Source organism: Vidua chalybeata, chromosome 32, assembly GCF_026979565.1.
Source record: "Vidua chalybeata isolate OUT-0048 chromosome 32, bVidCha1 merged haplotype, whole genome shotgun sequence".
Lineage (NCBI taxonomy): Eukaryota > Metazoa > Chordata > Aves > Passeriformes > Viduidae > Vidua > Vidua chalybeata.
Genome location: NC_071561.1, coordinates 1,314,404 through 1,330,147, shown reverse-complemented (window position 1 = coordinate 1,330,147; position 15,744 = coordinate 1,314,404). Strand labels below are relative to the sequence as shown.

The 15,744-nt window shown below is 66.3% G+C and overlaps 2 protein-coding genes across 3 annotated transcripts in view; one reads left to right on the top strand and one right to left on the bottom strand.

Moving 5' to 3' along the window:
- Positions 1-44: 44 nt before the first annotated feature.
- MUS81 (MUS81 structure-specific endonuclease subunit) lies at positions 45-11,069 on the top strand. 2 transcript variants are annotated; one of them, XM_053968115.1, is made up of 17 exons: positions 870-974; positions 1,006-1,652; positions 1,730-1,869; positions 2,137-2,204; positions 2,312-2,380; positions 2,459-2,530; positions 2,633-2,691; positions 3,316-3,429; positions 3,564-3,644; positions 5,484-5,596; positions 6,008-6,108; positions 7,169-7,285; positions 8,131-8,226; positions 8,485-8,604; positions 9,766-9,869; positions 10,131-10,214; positions 10,908-11,069. In XM_053968115.1, exons 1-17 carry the CDS (start codon positions 909-911, stop codon positions 10,972-10,974), a joined length of 2,118 nt encoding a protein of 705 aa, XP_053824090.1. In that variant the 5' UTR covers positions 870-908; the 3' UTR covers positions 10,975-11,069. The 2 variants fall into 2 exon arrangements, with proteins under 2 accessions (XP_053824091.1, XP_053824090.1); XM_053968116.1 differs by lacking the exons at positions 870-974; positions 1,006-1,652 and adding an exon at positions 45-221 and having other exon boundaries at positions 1,746-1,869.
- Positions 11,070-15,692: 4,623 nt separating this feature from the next.
- Positions 15,693-15,744, bottom strand: part of PACS1 (phosphofurin acidic cluster sorting protein 1) — a gene marked incomplete at its 5' end in the record, with an annotated part of 6,306 nt that continues 6,254 nt past the window's right edge. Inside the window, 1 exon segment of the mRNA XM_053967985.1 lies at positions 15,693-15,725. Coding sequence (XP_053823960.1) covers positions 15,693-15,725 — 33 coding nt within the window.

Below are 15,744 nucleotides of genomic sequence, written 5' to 3'. Positions count from 1 at the left end.
GCAGCTCCCAGAGCAGCGAGCGCGGCCGGAGCGGCCCCGCGGGGCCGGGCACTTCCGGCTGGCGGCGGCGGCGGGAGGATTCGATCATGGCCGCGGCCGCCGCCGCCTCCTCCCGGCGCCGCCGCCGCCGCCGCGGCCACCCCAACCCGCTGTTCGCCCGCTGGCTCCGGGAGTGGCGGGACGAGGCGCAGGGGACGTGGGCGAGGGGCACCTATGAGAGGGTGGGTCCGGGGGGGGGTCCCGGTCGGATTTAGGGGTCCCCAGGTGGGCGATTTTGGGGTCCCCAGGTGTATTTTGGGGTCCCCAGATGGGCGATTTTGGGGTCCCTGGATGGATTTAGGGATGTCCAGGTGTGTTTGGGGTCCCCAGGTGGGCGATTTTGGGGTCTCCAGGTGTATTTTGGGGTCCCCAGGTGGGCATTTTTGGGGTCCCCGGATGGATTTAGGGGTCCCCAGGTGTATTTTGGGGTCCCCAGGTGTGTTTTGGGGTGCCCGGGTGTGTTTTGGGGTCCCCGGATGGATTTAGGGGTGTCCAGGTGTGTTTGGGGTCCCCAGGTGAGAGATTTTGGGGTCCCCAGGTGGGCATTTTTGGGGTCCCTACATGGATTTAGGGGTCCCCAGGTGTGTTTTGGGGTCCCCAGGTGTGTTTTGAGGTTGCTGGGTGGGGGTTTAGGAGTCTCCAGGTGAGTTTTGGTGTTTCAGGTGTGTTTTAGGTTCCCCCAGGTGTGTTTTGGGTACCCTTGGGTGTGTCTCAGGTGTGTCTCAGGTGTATCTCAGGTGTGTCTCAGGTGTGTCTCAGGTGTATCTCAGGTGTGTTTTGGGTGTGTCTCAGGTGTGTTTTGGGTGTGTCTCAGGTGTGTCTCGGGTGTATCTCAGGTGTGTTTTGGGTGTGTCTCGGGTGTATCTCAGATGTGTCTCAGGTGTATCTCGGGTGTGTCTCGGGTGTGTCTCAGGTGTGTCTCAGGTGTATCTCAGGTGTCTCAGGTGTGTCTCAGGTGTATCTCAGGTGTGTCTCAGGTGTGTCTCAGGTGTGTCTCAGGTGTGTCTCGGGTGTGTCTCAGGTGTGTCTCAGGTGTATCTCAGGTGTGTCTCGGGTGTGTTTTGGGTGTGTCTCGGGTGTGTCTCAGGTGTGTCTCAGGTGTGTCTCAGGTGTATCTCAGGTGTGTTTTGGGTGTGTCTCAGGTGTATCTCAGGTGTGTTTTGGGTGTGTCTCAGGTGTGTCTCAGGTGTGTCTCGGGTGTGTCTCGGGTGTGTCTCGGGTGTGTCTCAGGTGTGTCTCAGGTGTGTCTCAGGTGTATCTCGGGTGTATCTCGGGTGTGTCTCAGGTGTGTTTTGGGTACCCTCAGGTGTGTCTCAGGTGTATCTCAGGTGTATCTCGGGTGTGTCTCGGGTGTGTCTCAGGTGTGTCTCAGGTGTGTTTTGGGTGTGTCTCGGGTGTGTCTCAGGTGTGTCTCAGGTGTGTTTTGGGTGTGTCTCAGGTGTGTCTCAGGTGTGTCTCAGGTGTGTTTTGGGTGTATCTCAGGTGTGTCTCGGGTGTGTCTCAGGTGTGTCTCAGGTGTATCTCAGGTGTGTCTCAGGTGTATCTCAGGTGTGTCTCGGGTGTGTTTTGGGTGTGTCTCAGGTGTGTTTTGGGTACCCTCAGGTGTGTCTCAGGTGTGTCTCAGGTGTGTTTCAGGTGTGTCTCGGGTGTGTCTCGGGTGTGTCTCAGGTGTGTCTCGGGTGTATCTCAGGTGTGTTTCCCCCCAGGCCCTGCGCTCGCTCTCCCGGTTCCCGCTCCCGCTCCGTTCCGGCCGCGCCGCCGCCATCTTGCAGCACTTTGGCCCCGCCCTCTGCGCCCGCCTCGACCAACGGCTGAGCCAGCACCGGCGGGGTGGGCGGGGCCTAACGGGGCGGGGCGTGAGTGGGTGGGGTCTGTGGATGGGTGGGGCTATGAGGGTGTGGAAAGAGGGCGTGGCTTGTGAGAGCCCCGCCCATCACCGGGAGGGGAATGGATTAGGGGTGTGGCCTAAAAGGGTGGGGCATTAATGGGTGGTGCCTCTGAAGGGGGTGGGGCTAAGATAGGGGAAGGGCTTTGGTGGTGGGTGGGGCCTGGTGAGCCTGTTTGCATACTGATTTGCATGTCATTTGCATACTGCAGAGCAGGGCCTCCCCCCCACGCCCCCTCGGCAGGAGCGGAGCCCAGCCCCTCCCCCAGCCCCGCCCACAGTGAGTCCTTGCCTCACCCCTCCCCCACCCAACACCCCCCCACACACTGGAGGGGGAGGGGCAGCAGAGGCCACGCCCCCAATCTCTGCCCCGCCCCCTTCATGCAGCGCCGCCCTCGCCAGTCCCGGCCCCTCCCCCGCTCCAGGAGCCACGCCCTGCTGCTGGCGCTGAGCCAGGTGAGGGGGAGGGGACACACCTGGGGGGGGGGGGAGGGTGGTGCCCCTCCCCCTCCTCACCCACAGCCCCGCCCCCAGAGCCCAGAGCCCCTCCCAGAGGCGGAGCTTCTGCAGCAGGCCCAGCCCCTCTGTGACCACGCCCTGACCCCGGTGAGTGGCCCCAGCGCCCCTCCCCCCACCTGGCACACCCCCCTCCCCCCCCCCCCGAAGGTGACGGGGGAGGGGCTGACCCCTGTGTCCCCTCCCCCACAGGCAGCTCTGGGCCCCCTCCTGCGCCGGGGCCTCGTGCAGAGGAGCGGCCGCCCCCCCAGGTATGGCCGGGACTCACCTGGGACCCCCCCATGGACCCCCAGACTCACCTGGGACCCCCCCCGGGATGGCCCCAGGACGCCCCCGGGACCCCCAGACTCACCTGGGACCCACCCCAGGACCCCCGGACTCACCTGAGACCCCCCCCTGGGACCCCCGGACTCACCTGAGAACCCCCCTGGGACCCCCGGACTCACCTGGGACCCCCCCCTGGACCCCCAGACTCACCTGGGACCCACACTGGGACCCCCGGACTCACCTGAGACCCCCCCCTGGGACCCCTGGACTCACCTGGGACCCACCCCGGGACCCCCAGACTCACCTGGGACCCCCCCGGGATGGCCCCACGACCCCCCAGAACCCCCAGACTCACCTGGGACCCCCCCCGGGATGGCCCCACGACCCCCCAGAACCCCCAGACTTACCTGGGACCCACCCCCGGGACCCCCGGACTCACCTGGGACCCCCCTGAGCTGGCCCTGGGACCCCCCCCAGGAACCCCTGGGACCCCTGAGGACCCCCTTGAGACCCTCAGAACCTCCCCAGCACCCCCCGGGACCCCCCTGGACACCCCTGAGACCCCCAGGACCCCTCCCCATGTCACCCCTTCCCCCCCCCCCCACCAGGTACGCGCTGACCCCGCGTGGGCGGAGCCTCGCCGAGGCCCCGCCCCCTGGCCAGGTGTGCCCGCAGCGCCCCCTGGCGGAGCAGGACGAGAACTGCGCCCCCTCCCCCCCATTGTGAGTGCTGGGGGGGGGTTGGGGACACTTGGGGACACTTTGGGGGGGTTGGGGACACTTTGGGGGGGGTTGAGGCACCTGGAGGTGGGTGGGGGAGGGGTGGCAGCGCTGGAGGTGAATTTTGGGTCCCTCAGGTGCGACCCCGAGCGGGAGTTTGAGCTGAGGCCCGGCGAGTTCGACATCGTCCTGTGCGCCGACGTCACCGAGGCCAACGGGTGCCTGTCCCCCCCCCCCCCCCCCGTCCCTGTCACCCCTTGTGTCCCCTCGTGTCCCCACCCCCCCCCGTGGCGTGTCCTCGGTGTCCCCTCCATGTCCCAAGCCGCCATAACGTGTCCCTTCCCTGTGCCCACCCCCACGACAGGTCCCCAATGTCCCCGCAATGTCCCCCAGGAAATGTCACCCCGTGTCCCCAGTGTCCCCAACCCCGTGATGTGTCCCCCTGGGTTGCCCATGACATGTCCCCAGTGTCCCCAATGTCCCCTGTGATATGTCCCCAGTGTCCCCCCATGTCCCAAATGTCCCCTTGTCCCCCGTGACGTGTCCCCAATGTCCCCAATACCCCTCGTGATGTGTCCCCAGTGTGCCCAATGTCCCCTGTGACATGTCCCCAATGTCCCCAAATGTCCCCAATATTCCCCATGACGTGTCCCCAATGTCCTCTGTGACATGTCCCCAGTGTCCCCAAATGCCCCCAAGATCCCCTGTGACATGTCCCCAAATGTCCCCAATGTGCCCAATGTCCCCCATGACATGTCCCCAATGTCCCCCATGATGTGTCCCCAATGTCCCCAAGGTCCCCAAGGTCCCCCATGATGTGTCCCCAATGTCCCCAATGTCCCCTGTGACATGTCCTCAGTGTCCCCAGTGTCCCCAATGTCCCCAATGTCCCCTGTGATGTGTCCCCAATGTCCCCAAATGCCCCCAGCATACCCCCCATGACATGTCCCCTATGTCCCCAATGTCCCCAAGGTCCCCTGTGTCCCCCATGACGTGTCCCCAAATGTCCCCAGTGACGTGTCCCCAGTGTCCCCTTGTCCCCTGTGACATGTCCCCAATGTCCCCTTGTCCCCCGTGATGTGTCCCCAGTGTCCCCAAATGTCCCCAATGTCCCCTGTGATGTGTCCCCAATGTCCCCAAATGCCCCCAGTATCCTCCCCATGACATGTCCCCTAGGTCCCCAAGGTCCCCCGTGTGGTGTCCCCAATGTCCCCAATGTCCCCCGTGTCCCCCATGACGTGTCCCCAAATGTCCCCAGTGACGTGTCCCCAGTGTCCCCTTGTCCCCTGTGACGTGTCCCCAATGTCCCCCCAGCCCCTCCGGGGTTGTCCCCCCGTGATGTGTCCCCGTGTCTCCACACCTGTGACATGTCCCCAGTGTCCCCAATGTCCCCAATGTCCCCAAGGTCCCCCGTGATGTGTCCCCAATGTTCCCCATGACGTGTCCCCAATGTCCCCAATGTCCCCTGTGACATGTCCCCAGTGTCCCCAATGTCCCCAATGTCCCCTGTGACATGTCCTCAGTGTCCCCAATGTCCCCCGTGTCCCCCGTGACGTGTCCCCAATGTCCCCAAATGTCCCCAAATGTCCCCAATATCCCCTGTGACATGTCCCCAAATGTCCCCAGTGTCCCCAATGTCCCCAATATCCCCCATGACGTGTCCCCAGTGTCCCCAATGTCCCCAAATGTCCCCAAATGTCCCCCGTGATGTGTCCCCAATGTTCCCCATGACGTGTCCCCAATGTCCCCAATGTCCCCAATGTCCCCTGTGACATGTCCTCAGTGTCCCCAATGTCCCCAATGTCCACCGTGTCCCCCGTGACGTGTCCCCAATGTCCCCAAATGTCCCCAATATCCCCTGTGACATGTCCCCAAATGTCCCCAGTGTCCCCAATGTCCCCCATGACGTGTCCCCAGTGTCCCCAATGTCCCCAAATGTCCCCAAATGTCCCCCGTGACTTGTCCCCAATGTTCCCCATGACGTGTCCCCAGTGTCCCCTGTGACATGTCCCCAATGTCCCCTATGATGTGTCCCCAATGTCCCCGTGTCCCCGCAGCCCCTGCGGGGGGCTCCCGGCCCTGCTCCGCTCCCGGGGGGTCCCGGTGCTGCTGCGGCGCCTCCACGTCGGCGACTTCCTGTGGGTGGCTCGCGAGAAGGACCCGCCCACAGGTGGGCGTGGCCGAGGGGCGTGGCCATGGGTGGGGCTGGGTGTGGCAGTTGGAGTGGGTGGGGCAGTTTAGTGGGTGTGGTTGTCACTAATGGGTGTGGCCGGAGGGGGCGTGGCCCAGACCCCACCTGTGAACCTGGGGTGGGGCCATGGTGGTGGGTGGGTGTGGCCAGGTGTGATGGGCGTGGCACTGGGGGTGGGGCCAGGGCTGACCTCACCTGGGTGGGGTCAAATGCTGGCTCCACCCTCATGGGGTGGGCGTGACCATGGCCAAGCCACGCCCCCATCGAGGCCATGATGGGTGGGCGGGGCCTGGGGATGACCCCACCCCTTGGTGAGTGGGCAGGGGCTGGGTGGTGGGCGTGGCTCTGAGCGGGCGTGGCACCATGTGATCCCACTGGCCACGCCCCCAGGCCACGCCCCCCGGGAGCTGGTGCTGGACGTGGTGGTGGAGCGGAAATCGGCGGCGGATTTGGGGAACAGCGTCCGGGACGGGCGGTACCGCGAGCAGAAGGTGGGGCCGGGGCACTGGGAGGGACTGGGACAGACTGGGAGGGACTGGGAATGAGTGGGGCAAACTGGGAGGGGGACTGGGAGAGACTGGGGGGCACTGGGAGGGACTGGGACAGACTGGGAGGGACTGGGAACGAATGGGGCAAACTGGGAGGGGGACTGGGAGAGACTGGGAGGGACTGGGAGGGACTGGGAGGGACTGGGATGGACTGGGAATGAATGGGGTAAACTGGGAGGGGGACTGGGAGAGACTGGGAGCTGTTTTGGGGAACTGGGAGAGACTGGGAGGGACTGGGAAAGGCTGCAAAGGGTTGGGAGAGGACTGGGAATGGCAAGAGGGCAACTGGGACAGACTGGGAGGGGACTGGGGGTAACTGGGATGTAGTGGGGGGTAACTGGGATGTACTGGGGGTAACTGGGATGTACTGGGGGGTAACTGGGATGGACTGGGGGTAACTGGGATGGACTGGGGGGGTAACTGGGATGGACTGGGGGTAACTGGGATGTACTGGGCAGTAACTGGGATGGACTGGGGGGTAGCTGGGATGTACTGGGGGGGGCACTGGGATGGACTGGAGGGTAACTGGGATGGACTGGGGGGGGCACTGGGATGGACTGGGCGGTAACTGGGATGGACTGGGGGTAACTGGGATGGACTGGGGGTAACTGGGATGTACTGGGCAGTAACTGGGATGTACTGGGGGTAACTGGGATGTACTGGGCGGTAACTGGGATGGACTGGGCGGTAACTGGGATGTACTGGGGGTAACTGGGATGGACTGGGCGGTAACTGGGATGGACTGGGGGTAACTGGGATGGACTGGGCGGTAACTGGGATGTACTGGGGGTAACTGGGATGGACTGGGCGGTAACTGGGATGGACTGGGGGTAACTGGGATGGACTGGGGGTAACTGGGATGTACTGGGGGTAACTGGGATGGACTGGGCGGTAACTGGGATGGACTGGGGGTAACTGGGATGGACTGGGGGTAACTGGGATGGACTGGGGGTAACTGGGATGGACTGGGGGTAACTGGGATGTCCCCCCGTCCCCCTGCCAGTTCCGGCTGCGCCGCTCGGGGCTGCGCTGCCCCGTTTACCTGCTGGAGGAGCCAGGGGAGGGGGAGCCCCTGCCCCTCCCCCTCCCCACCCTGCGCCAGGCGGCCGCCAACACCCAGGTACCCCCGAGACCCCTCCCCAAATCCCACAGAGACCCCTCCCCTAAATCCAGGTACCCCCGAGACCCCTCCCCAAATCCCACAGAGACCCCTCCCCTAAATCCAGGTACCCCCGAGACCCCTCCCCAAATCCCACAGAGACCCCTCCCCAATACCCAGGTACCCCCCAGACCCCTCCCCAAAACCCAGACATCCCCTGAGGTGGATTTGGGTATCCCAGGGGGGTTTGGGGCTCCCAGGGAAGGTTTTGGGTGGGGGTCTCTGAGCTCTCCTTCCCCCCAGGAGGTGTTTGGGGGTGCTAGGTTTGGTTTGGGAGGGTCCCTGGGGGGGAATTTGGGGGTCCTGGGAGGGATTTTGGGGGTCCTGAGGGTGTTTTGGGGAGGTCCTGGTGGGATTTGGGGGTCCCAGGGGGGATTTTGGGGGTCCTGGGAAGGATTCTGGGGGTCCTGGGGGATTTTGGGTGTCCCGAGAGTGTTTTATGGGGGGTCCTGGTGGGATTTGGGAGTCTTGGGGGGGATTTTGGGGGTCCTGAGGACGTTTTAGGGGGGGTCCCAGTGGGTTTGGGAGTCCTGGGGGGGATTTTGGGGGTCCTGGGGGGATTTTGGGGGTCCCGAGGGTGTTTTATGGGGGGTCCCAGTGGGATTTGGGAGTCCTGGGGGGGATTTTGGGGGTCCTGGGGTTGTTTTGGGGGGAATTTGGGGCTCCTGGGGGGGATTTTGAGGGGGATTTGGAGCTCCTGGGGGGGATTTTGGGGGTCCTGGGTGTGTTTTGGGGGGGATTTGGGGGTCCCAGGGCTTTTTGGGGGGGTCCCGGGGGGGTCTCTGGACTCTCAGACCCCTCCCCAGGTGGTGGACGGGTTCTTCGTGGCGCGCACGAGGGACCCCCAGGACTCGGCCGCGTATTTGGGGGTGCTGGGGGAGCAGCTGAGGAGGAGATTCGGGGTGAGGGGGGCACAAGGGGGGGGCACAAGGGGGGAGGGGGCATGGGGGGGTGGGAGGGGGGGTTTGGGGGGGCAATGGAGGGAAAAAGGGGGGGCCCTGAAGGGGGGGATGGGGGGAGCATTGTGGGGGGGGATGGGGGGGGTCACGGGAAGGACTTGGGGGGATTTTGGGGAGGGGGGTGGGGACATCAGAGCGTCACTGAGGGGTCCCTGACGCCTCCCCCACCCCCCCCCCCCCCCAATGTCCCCCCTCCCCCAGGGCCGCGTGCTGCGGGCGTGGGGGGGGGACCTGACTGCCCGGGGCCCCCCCGAGCCCCCCGGGACCCCCCTGGCCCTGCTGCCCTTCCAGAGGCTGCGTGAGGGGGGGGGCAAGAACCAGGTGGGGCTGGGGGGGGGGAAATGGGGCTGGGGGAAAATGGGGCTGGGGGAGGGAAATGGGGTTGGGGGGGAAATGGGGCTGGGGGAGGGGGGAAATGGGGCTGGGGGAGGGAAATGGGGGAGGGGGAAAATGGGGCTGGGGGGGAAATTGAGCTGGGGGGAAAATGGGGCTGGGGGAGGGAAATGGGGTTGGGGGGGAAATGGGGCTGGGGGAGGGAAATGGGGGAGGGGGAAAATGGGGCTGGGGGGGAAATTGAGCTGGGGGGGAAATGGGGCTGGGGGAGGGGAAAATGGGGCTGGGGGACTGGGGAAATGGGGCTGGGGGGGAAATGGGGCTGGGGGAGGGGGGAAATGGGGCTGGGGGGGAAATGGGGCTGGGGGAGGGGAAATGGGGCTGGGGGAGTGGGGAAATGGGGCTGGGGGAGGGAAATGGGGGCTGGGGGAGGGGAAAATGGGGCTGGGGAGGGGGAAATGGGGCTGGGGGAGTTGGGAAATGGGGCTGGGGGGGAAATGGGGCTGGGGGGGGAATGGGGCTGGGGGAGGGGAAATGGGGCTGAGGAGGGGGAAATGGGGCTGGGGGGGGAAATGGGGGCTGGGGGGGAAATGGGGCTGGGGGAGGGGAAATGGGGCTGAGGAGGGGGAAATGGGGCTGGGGGGGAAATGGGGCTGGGGGAGGGGAAATGGGGCTGGGGGAGTGGGGAAATGGGGCTGGGGGAGGGAAATGGGCTGGGGGAGGGGAAAATGGGGCTGGGCAGGGGGAAATGGGGCTGGGGGAGTTGGGAAATGGGGCTGGGGGGGAAATGGGGCTGGGGGGGAAATGGGGCTGGGGGAGGGGAAATGGGGCTGAGGAGGGGGAAATGGGGCTGGGGGGAAATGGGGCTGGGGGAGGGGGCAAATGTGGCTGAGGAGGGGGAAATGGGGCTGGGGTGTTTTGGGGTCCCCTGACCCCCATTTTTGCCCCCCCCACCCAGGCCCAGACCATGGAGGGGCCGTGTCCTTAGGGGGGGGATTTTGGGGTCGGGGGGTGTTTTGGGGTCCCCTGACCCCCATTTTTGCCCCCCCCCCAGGCCCAGACCGTGGGGGCCGTGTCCTTAGGGGGGGGATTTTGGGGTCGGGGGGTGTTTTGGGGTCCCCTGACCCCCATTTTTGTGTCCCCCCCCAGGCCCAGACCGTGGGGGCCGTGTTCGCCCGGCAGCTGCTGCAGCTGGGGGGGCTCAGTGGGGGCAGGGCCGGGGCCGTCCTGCGCCGCTTCCCCACCCCCGCCAGGTCTGGGGAGGGGTCCGGGGGGGTCCGGGGGGGGGTCGGGACCCCCGCCAGGTCTGGGGGGGGGGGGGTCCCGGGAGGTCCGGGGGGGGGTCGGGGTCCCCCATGAGGAGTCCCCGGGCTCTGGGTGTCCCCAAAAGGGAGCTGGCCCCATGGGGAGGGGGAGGGGAGGGTCCCGAGGGTGGGGGATGGGGGCGGTTCGCAGGGTGGGGGAGGGGTCTGGGGGGAGGGGGGGTCCCCTGAGCTCTGTCCCCTCCCCCGCAGCCTCCTGGCCACCCTGGGCCCCTCGCAGGACCCCCAAAAGTGCCGGGAGGTGCTGAGCGCCCTGCGCTGCGGCCCCGCCCAGAGGTGAGACCCCCCCCCCCAAATCCTGGGGGACCCCCAAATCCTGGGGAATCCCCAAATTATGGGGATCCTCTTCAAATCCTGGGGGTCCCAAATCCTGGGAACCCCAAATCCTGGGGATCCCAAATCCTGGGGATCCTCCCCAAATCCTGGGGATCCCAAATCCTGGGAACCCCCAAATCTGGGGAACCCCAAATCCTGGGATCCTCCAAATCCTGGGAACCCCAAATCCTGGGACCCCCAAATCCTGGGGATCCTCCCCAAATCCTGGGGAATCCCCAAATCCTGGGGATCCCAAATCCTGGGGATCCTCCCCAAATCCTGGGGAATCCCCAAATCCCGGGATCCTCCAAATCCTGGGAACCCCCAAATCCTGGGACCCCCAAACCCGGGAATCCCCAAATCCTGGAACTCCCAGATCCTGGGAACTCCCATCCCCAAATCCCAGGGAACCCCAAATCCTGGGGACCCCACCCACCAAATCCTGGGATCTCCTCAATCCCAGATCCCCCAAATCCCAGGATGCTCCAAATCCTGGGGAACCCCCAATTCCCAAGGACCCCCTCATTCCCAAGGACCCCCCCCCCCCAATTCCTGTGTCCCCAAACCCCTGCCCCCTCCCCCCCCACCCCGATTTTGGGTCTCCCCCGGATTTTGGGGGGCTCACCCCTCTCTCCTCCTCCCCCCCCCCCGCAGGAATTTGGGCCCCTCCCTCAGTGGGGCCCTGGTGCGGCTCTACGGGACCCCGGGGCCACTGGCCTGAGGGGACACCCCATTGTCACCTCCTGTCACCCCATTGTCACCTCCTGTCACCCTTTGTCACCTCCTGTCACCCCATTGTCACCCCCCAATAAAGCCCCTCCCCCACCACTGCAGCACCTGGAGTTTGATTTTGGGGGAGGTCGGGAGGGGGAGGGGACACGGCGGGGACAGGGGGTGACACCGGTGACAGTGACAGGGTGGCAGCGACGAGTGGCAGTGACACAGCTGACGGTGACAGCGGTGATGATGAGGGTGACGTGGTGACGGTGACACCGGTGACACTGACATCGGTGACAGTGGCAGGGGAGGAAGTGACAGCCTGAGGGTGACAGGAGGTGGCACCAGTGACAGGGTGAGGGTGACAGGTGGTGACACTGGTGACAGTGGCGCGGTGACAGTGACAGCCTGAGGGTGACAGGAGGTGGCACCAGTGACAGGGTGAGGGTGACAGGAGGTGACACCAGTGACAGTGATGGGGTGACAGTGACAGGGTGAGGGTGACAGGTGGTGACACTGGTGACAGTGGCGCGGTGACAGTGACAGCATGAGGGTGACAGGAGGTGACACCAGTGACAGTGACAGGGTGAGGGTGACAGGAGGTGGCACTGGTGACAGTGGCAGGGGTGGCAGTGACAGCATGAGGGTGACAGGAGGTGGCACTGGTGACAGTGGCAGGGGTGGCAGTGACAGCATGAGGGTGACAGGAGGTGGCACTGGTGACAGTGGCAGGGGTGGCAGTGACAGCATGAGGGTGACAGGTGGTGACACCAGTGACAGTGATGGGGTGACAGTGACAGGGTGAGGGTGACAGGTGGTGACACTGGTGACAGTGACAGGGTGAGGGTGACAGGAGGTGGCACCGGTGACAGTGACAGGGTGAGGGTGATGGGAGGTGGCACTGGTGACAGTGACGGGGTGACAGTGACAGCATGAGGGTGACAGGAGGTGGCACCAGTGACAGGGTGAGGGTGACAGGTGGTGACACTGGTGACAGTGGCGCGGTGACAGTGACAGCATGAGGGTGACAGGAGGTGACACCAGTGACAGTGACAGGGTGAGGGTGATGGGAGGTGGCACTGGTGACAGTGGCAGGGGTGGCAGTGTCAGGATGAGGGTGACAGGTGGTGGCACCGGTAACAGTGACAGGGTGAGGGTGACAGGAGGTGACACTGGTGACAGTGACGGGGTGAGGGTGATGGGAGGTGGCACCGGTGACAGTGGCAGGGGTGGCAGTGACAGCATGAGGGTGACAGGAGGTGGCACCGGTGACAGTGGCAGGGTGAGGGTGATGGGAGGTGGCACCGGTGACAGTGGCAGGGGTGGCAGTGTCAGGATGAGGGTGACAGGAGGTGACACCAGTGACAGTGACAGGGTGAGGGTGACAGTGGCAGGGGTGGCAGCGGCGGTTTGGTGACACAGCCTGGGGTGACACCGGTGACGGACACCTGGAACGGTGGCGGCGACACCTGTGACAAGGGGGTGGCGGGACTGGGGTCAACTTGGGACCCCCAAAGGGTCCCCAAAAAGGGGGCGGGGTCACCCTGGGGTCACTTTGAGGTCCCCTAAGCAAGGTGGGGGGGGGGGGGGCTGCCCTGGGATCCCAAAAAAGTGGGGGGAGGGTTCCCAAAAAGGGGGTGGGGTCACCCAAACGTCCCAGGCGGGGGAGGGGCCGCCCTTGGCCGCGTTTGGGATTTTGGGGAGGGGTGGGGCCGGGGTGGAGCCGGGTTTGGGATTGGGGGGGAGGGGCACGGAGGGGTGGGGCCGCCCTTGGGGTTTTTGGGGGAGCGGGGCCGGGATTGGGATTTGGGATTTGGGATTTGCGGGGAGGGTGGGGACGGATCTGAGGTTTGGGGGGGGGATGGGGCCGCGTTCGGGGTTTGGGATTTGGGGAGCGGGGGCGGCGGGGCCGCCCTTGGCCGGGTTTGGGTTGATTTGGGATTTGGGATTCGGGGGGGGGGGGCGGGTCCGGCTGTGCCCCCCCACCCCCACCCCGCCCGCATCCCGCGCAGGAGGAGGAGGAGGAGGAGGAGGAGGCGGCGGTGGCAGCGCGATGCTGGTGGCGCTGGTGGCGCTGGTGGCGGTGGCGGCGGGGGGGGACGCGGGGGTCCCGCCGACCCCCCCGTGCCCGCTGGGCTTCGGGCCGGTGGCGGCGGGCGGCTGCGGGGACAGGGACGAATGTCGCACGGCCGCCGTGTGCCACCACATGTGCCTCAACCACCACGGCGGCTTCGCCTGTCACTGTCACCGCGGCTTCGTCCTGCAGCCCGACGGTGTCACCTGCCGCCGCCGCCGCCGGGGACACCGGCGACAGCCCGGGACCCCTCCCCAGCGGCTCGGGGGACAGCGGGGACAGCCCGGGACCCCTCCCCAGGGGGGACACCCGGAGCTGCCCGAGGGGACCCGGCGCGGTTGGAGCGCCCGGGGATGGAGAGCCCGGGACCGGCGGCGGGACGGGACGGGAGGAGGTGAAGCCTCGCCCCGGGATTCGGCACCGGAGCGGCACCGCGGCTTGCAGGAGGATTTGGACCGGGATCCCCGCCCGGATTCCCGCCGGGATCCGCATCCAGGCTCGCTCTGGGATCCTCAGCAGGATTTGTCCACGGGAAGGCACCGGGAGCCGCGGCCGGGGCGGCACCGGGGCTTGCACGGGGATTGGGACCTGGATTGGGAGCGGGATCCCCACCAGGACCTGAACCGGGATTGGAACCGGGATTCGGACCGGGATTTGGACCGGGATCTCCACCAGGATCTGAACCGGGATTGGAACCGGGATTCGGACCGGGATTTGGACCGGGATCCCCACCAAGATCTGGACCCGGATTCGGACCGAGATTCCCAGGAGGATTTGCCCCCGGGATGGCACCGGGGCTTGCACCGGGATGTGCCCGAGGATTCCCACCAGGACCTGCCCCCAGAGCGGCACCGGGGATCGCACGGGGATTGGAACCGGGATCCCCACCCGGACCTGGGCCGGGATTCCCATCAGGATTTCCGTGAGGATTCCCAGCCCGGCGGGCAGCGGGGTTGGCACCGGGATTTGCCCGAGGATTCCCGAGAGGATTCGCCCCCGGGAGGGCACCGGGATTTGCACCGGGATTTGCGGCCAGACCGGGGCTCGCACGAGGATTCCCAACGGGAATGGCAGCGGGATTTGCACCGGGACCGGGATCCAGGCTCGGCCCAGCACCGGGAGCCGCACGGGGATTCCCGGGAGGGTTTGCACCGGGATTCGAACCGGAATTCGCACCGGGACTCGCACAGAGAGCGGGGGCTGGGCCCGCCCCGGCACCGGGGGTGGCACCGGGACTCCCTCGAGGGGTCTCACGGGGGGTCCCACCGGGATCCCCACCGGGATTTGCCCCCTTCCCCCGTGCCCCCCTATAGGGACGAGGACCCCGATCCTTACGGGGACCCCTATGGGGACCTGGGGGACCCCGAGACCTACGGGGACCCCTATGGGGGCCCAGCCCCCCCCTATAGGGCCGAGGACCCCGGGGAGGGGCCGTGGGACCCCGAAACGGAGCCCTGGGACCCCGACATTTATGGGGACCCCTACGGGGACCCCTACGAGGACGAGGACCCCGAAGAGGAGCCCTGGGACCCCGCCCCGCCCCCCTCGGACCCCTACAGGGACCCCGAGCCCGGGAGCCTCCGGAGGGGCCGGGACCCCCAAACCCGGCCCTGGGACCCCTTTGGGGACCCCTATGGGGATGGGGACCCCCAGGGTGAGCCCGGGGACCCCCAAACCAGGGTCTGGGACCCCTATGGGGACCCCTACAGTGATGAGGACCCCCAGGATGACCCCATAGGGGACCCCCATAGGGTCCCCGACCCCGAGGCTGAGCCCTGGGAGCCCCCGAGAGACCCCCATGGACTCAGCCCCTCCCCCAGGCCCCATAGGGACCCCCAAACCTCCTCCTTCACCCCCCAGGATCCCCCAACTTTCCCCCCAGTTGCCCCCCCCGAATCCCAGTTGCCCCCAGTTGCCCCAGCAACTGCCCCCTCCAACCCCAGAGCCCCCCAGTTTGTCCCAGTTACCCTCCCAGTTACCCTCCCAGTTACCCCTCCCAGAACCCAGGACCTCCCAGTTGCCCCCCCAGTTGTCCCAGTTACTCTCCCAGTTGCCCTCCCCAGGGTCAAGGACCCCCCAACAGCCCCCCCAGTTGCCCCCCCAAAATCCCAGTTGCCCCCAGTTACCCTCCCAGTTCCCCCTCCAGCTGCTCCCCCAAAAGCCAAGGACTTCCCAGTTGCCCCCCCCAAAGGCAAAGCCCCCCCTATGCCCCCCCAACCCCCCAAACCCTCCCAGTTCCCCCCCCACAGGCCAGGGGCCTCCCAGTTGCCCCAGTTACCCCTCCAGTTACCCGCTCAAAGGCCAAGGACTCCCCAGTTACCCTCCCAGTTACCCCCCCAGTTGTCCCCCCCAGAGTCACGGACCCCCCAGTTGCCCCAGTGACCCTCCCAGTAGCCCCCCCAGTCGCCCCAGTTGCCCCCAGGGCCCCTCCCAGTCCCGGGTCCCTGCGGGTCGGGCTGGTGTTTGCACTGCCGGTGGCACTGGGAGGGGCACTGGTGATACTGGGAGCACTGGGAGGGCTGGGAAGGCCCCCCCGGCCGCCCCTGCCGAGCCCCCACGGCTGAGGGTGCCGGGGGGGGGGCCCAAACTGGGAGGGGCACCCCAAACTGGGGATCCAAACTGGGAAAGGACCCCCAAACTGGGATTGGTTACCCCGAACTGGGGCGAGGACCCCTCCCAAACTGGGGGAGACGGCTCGAA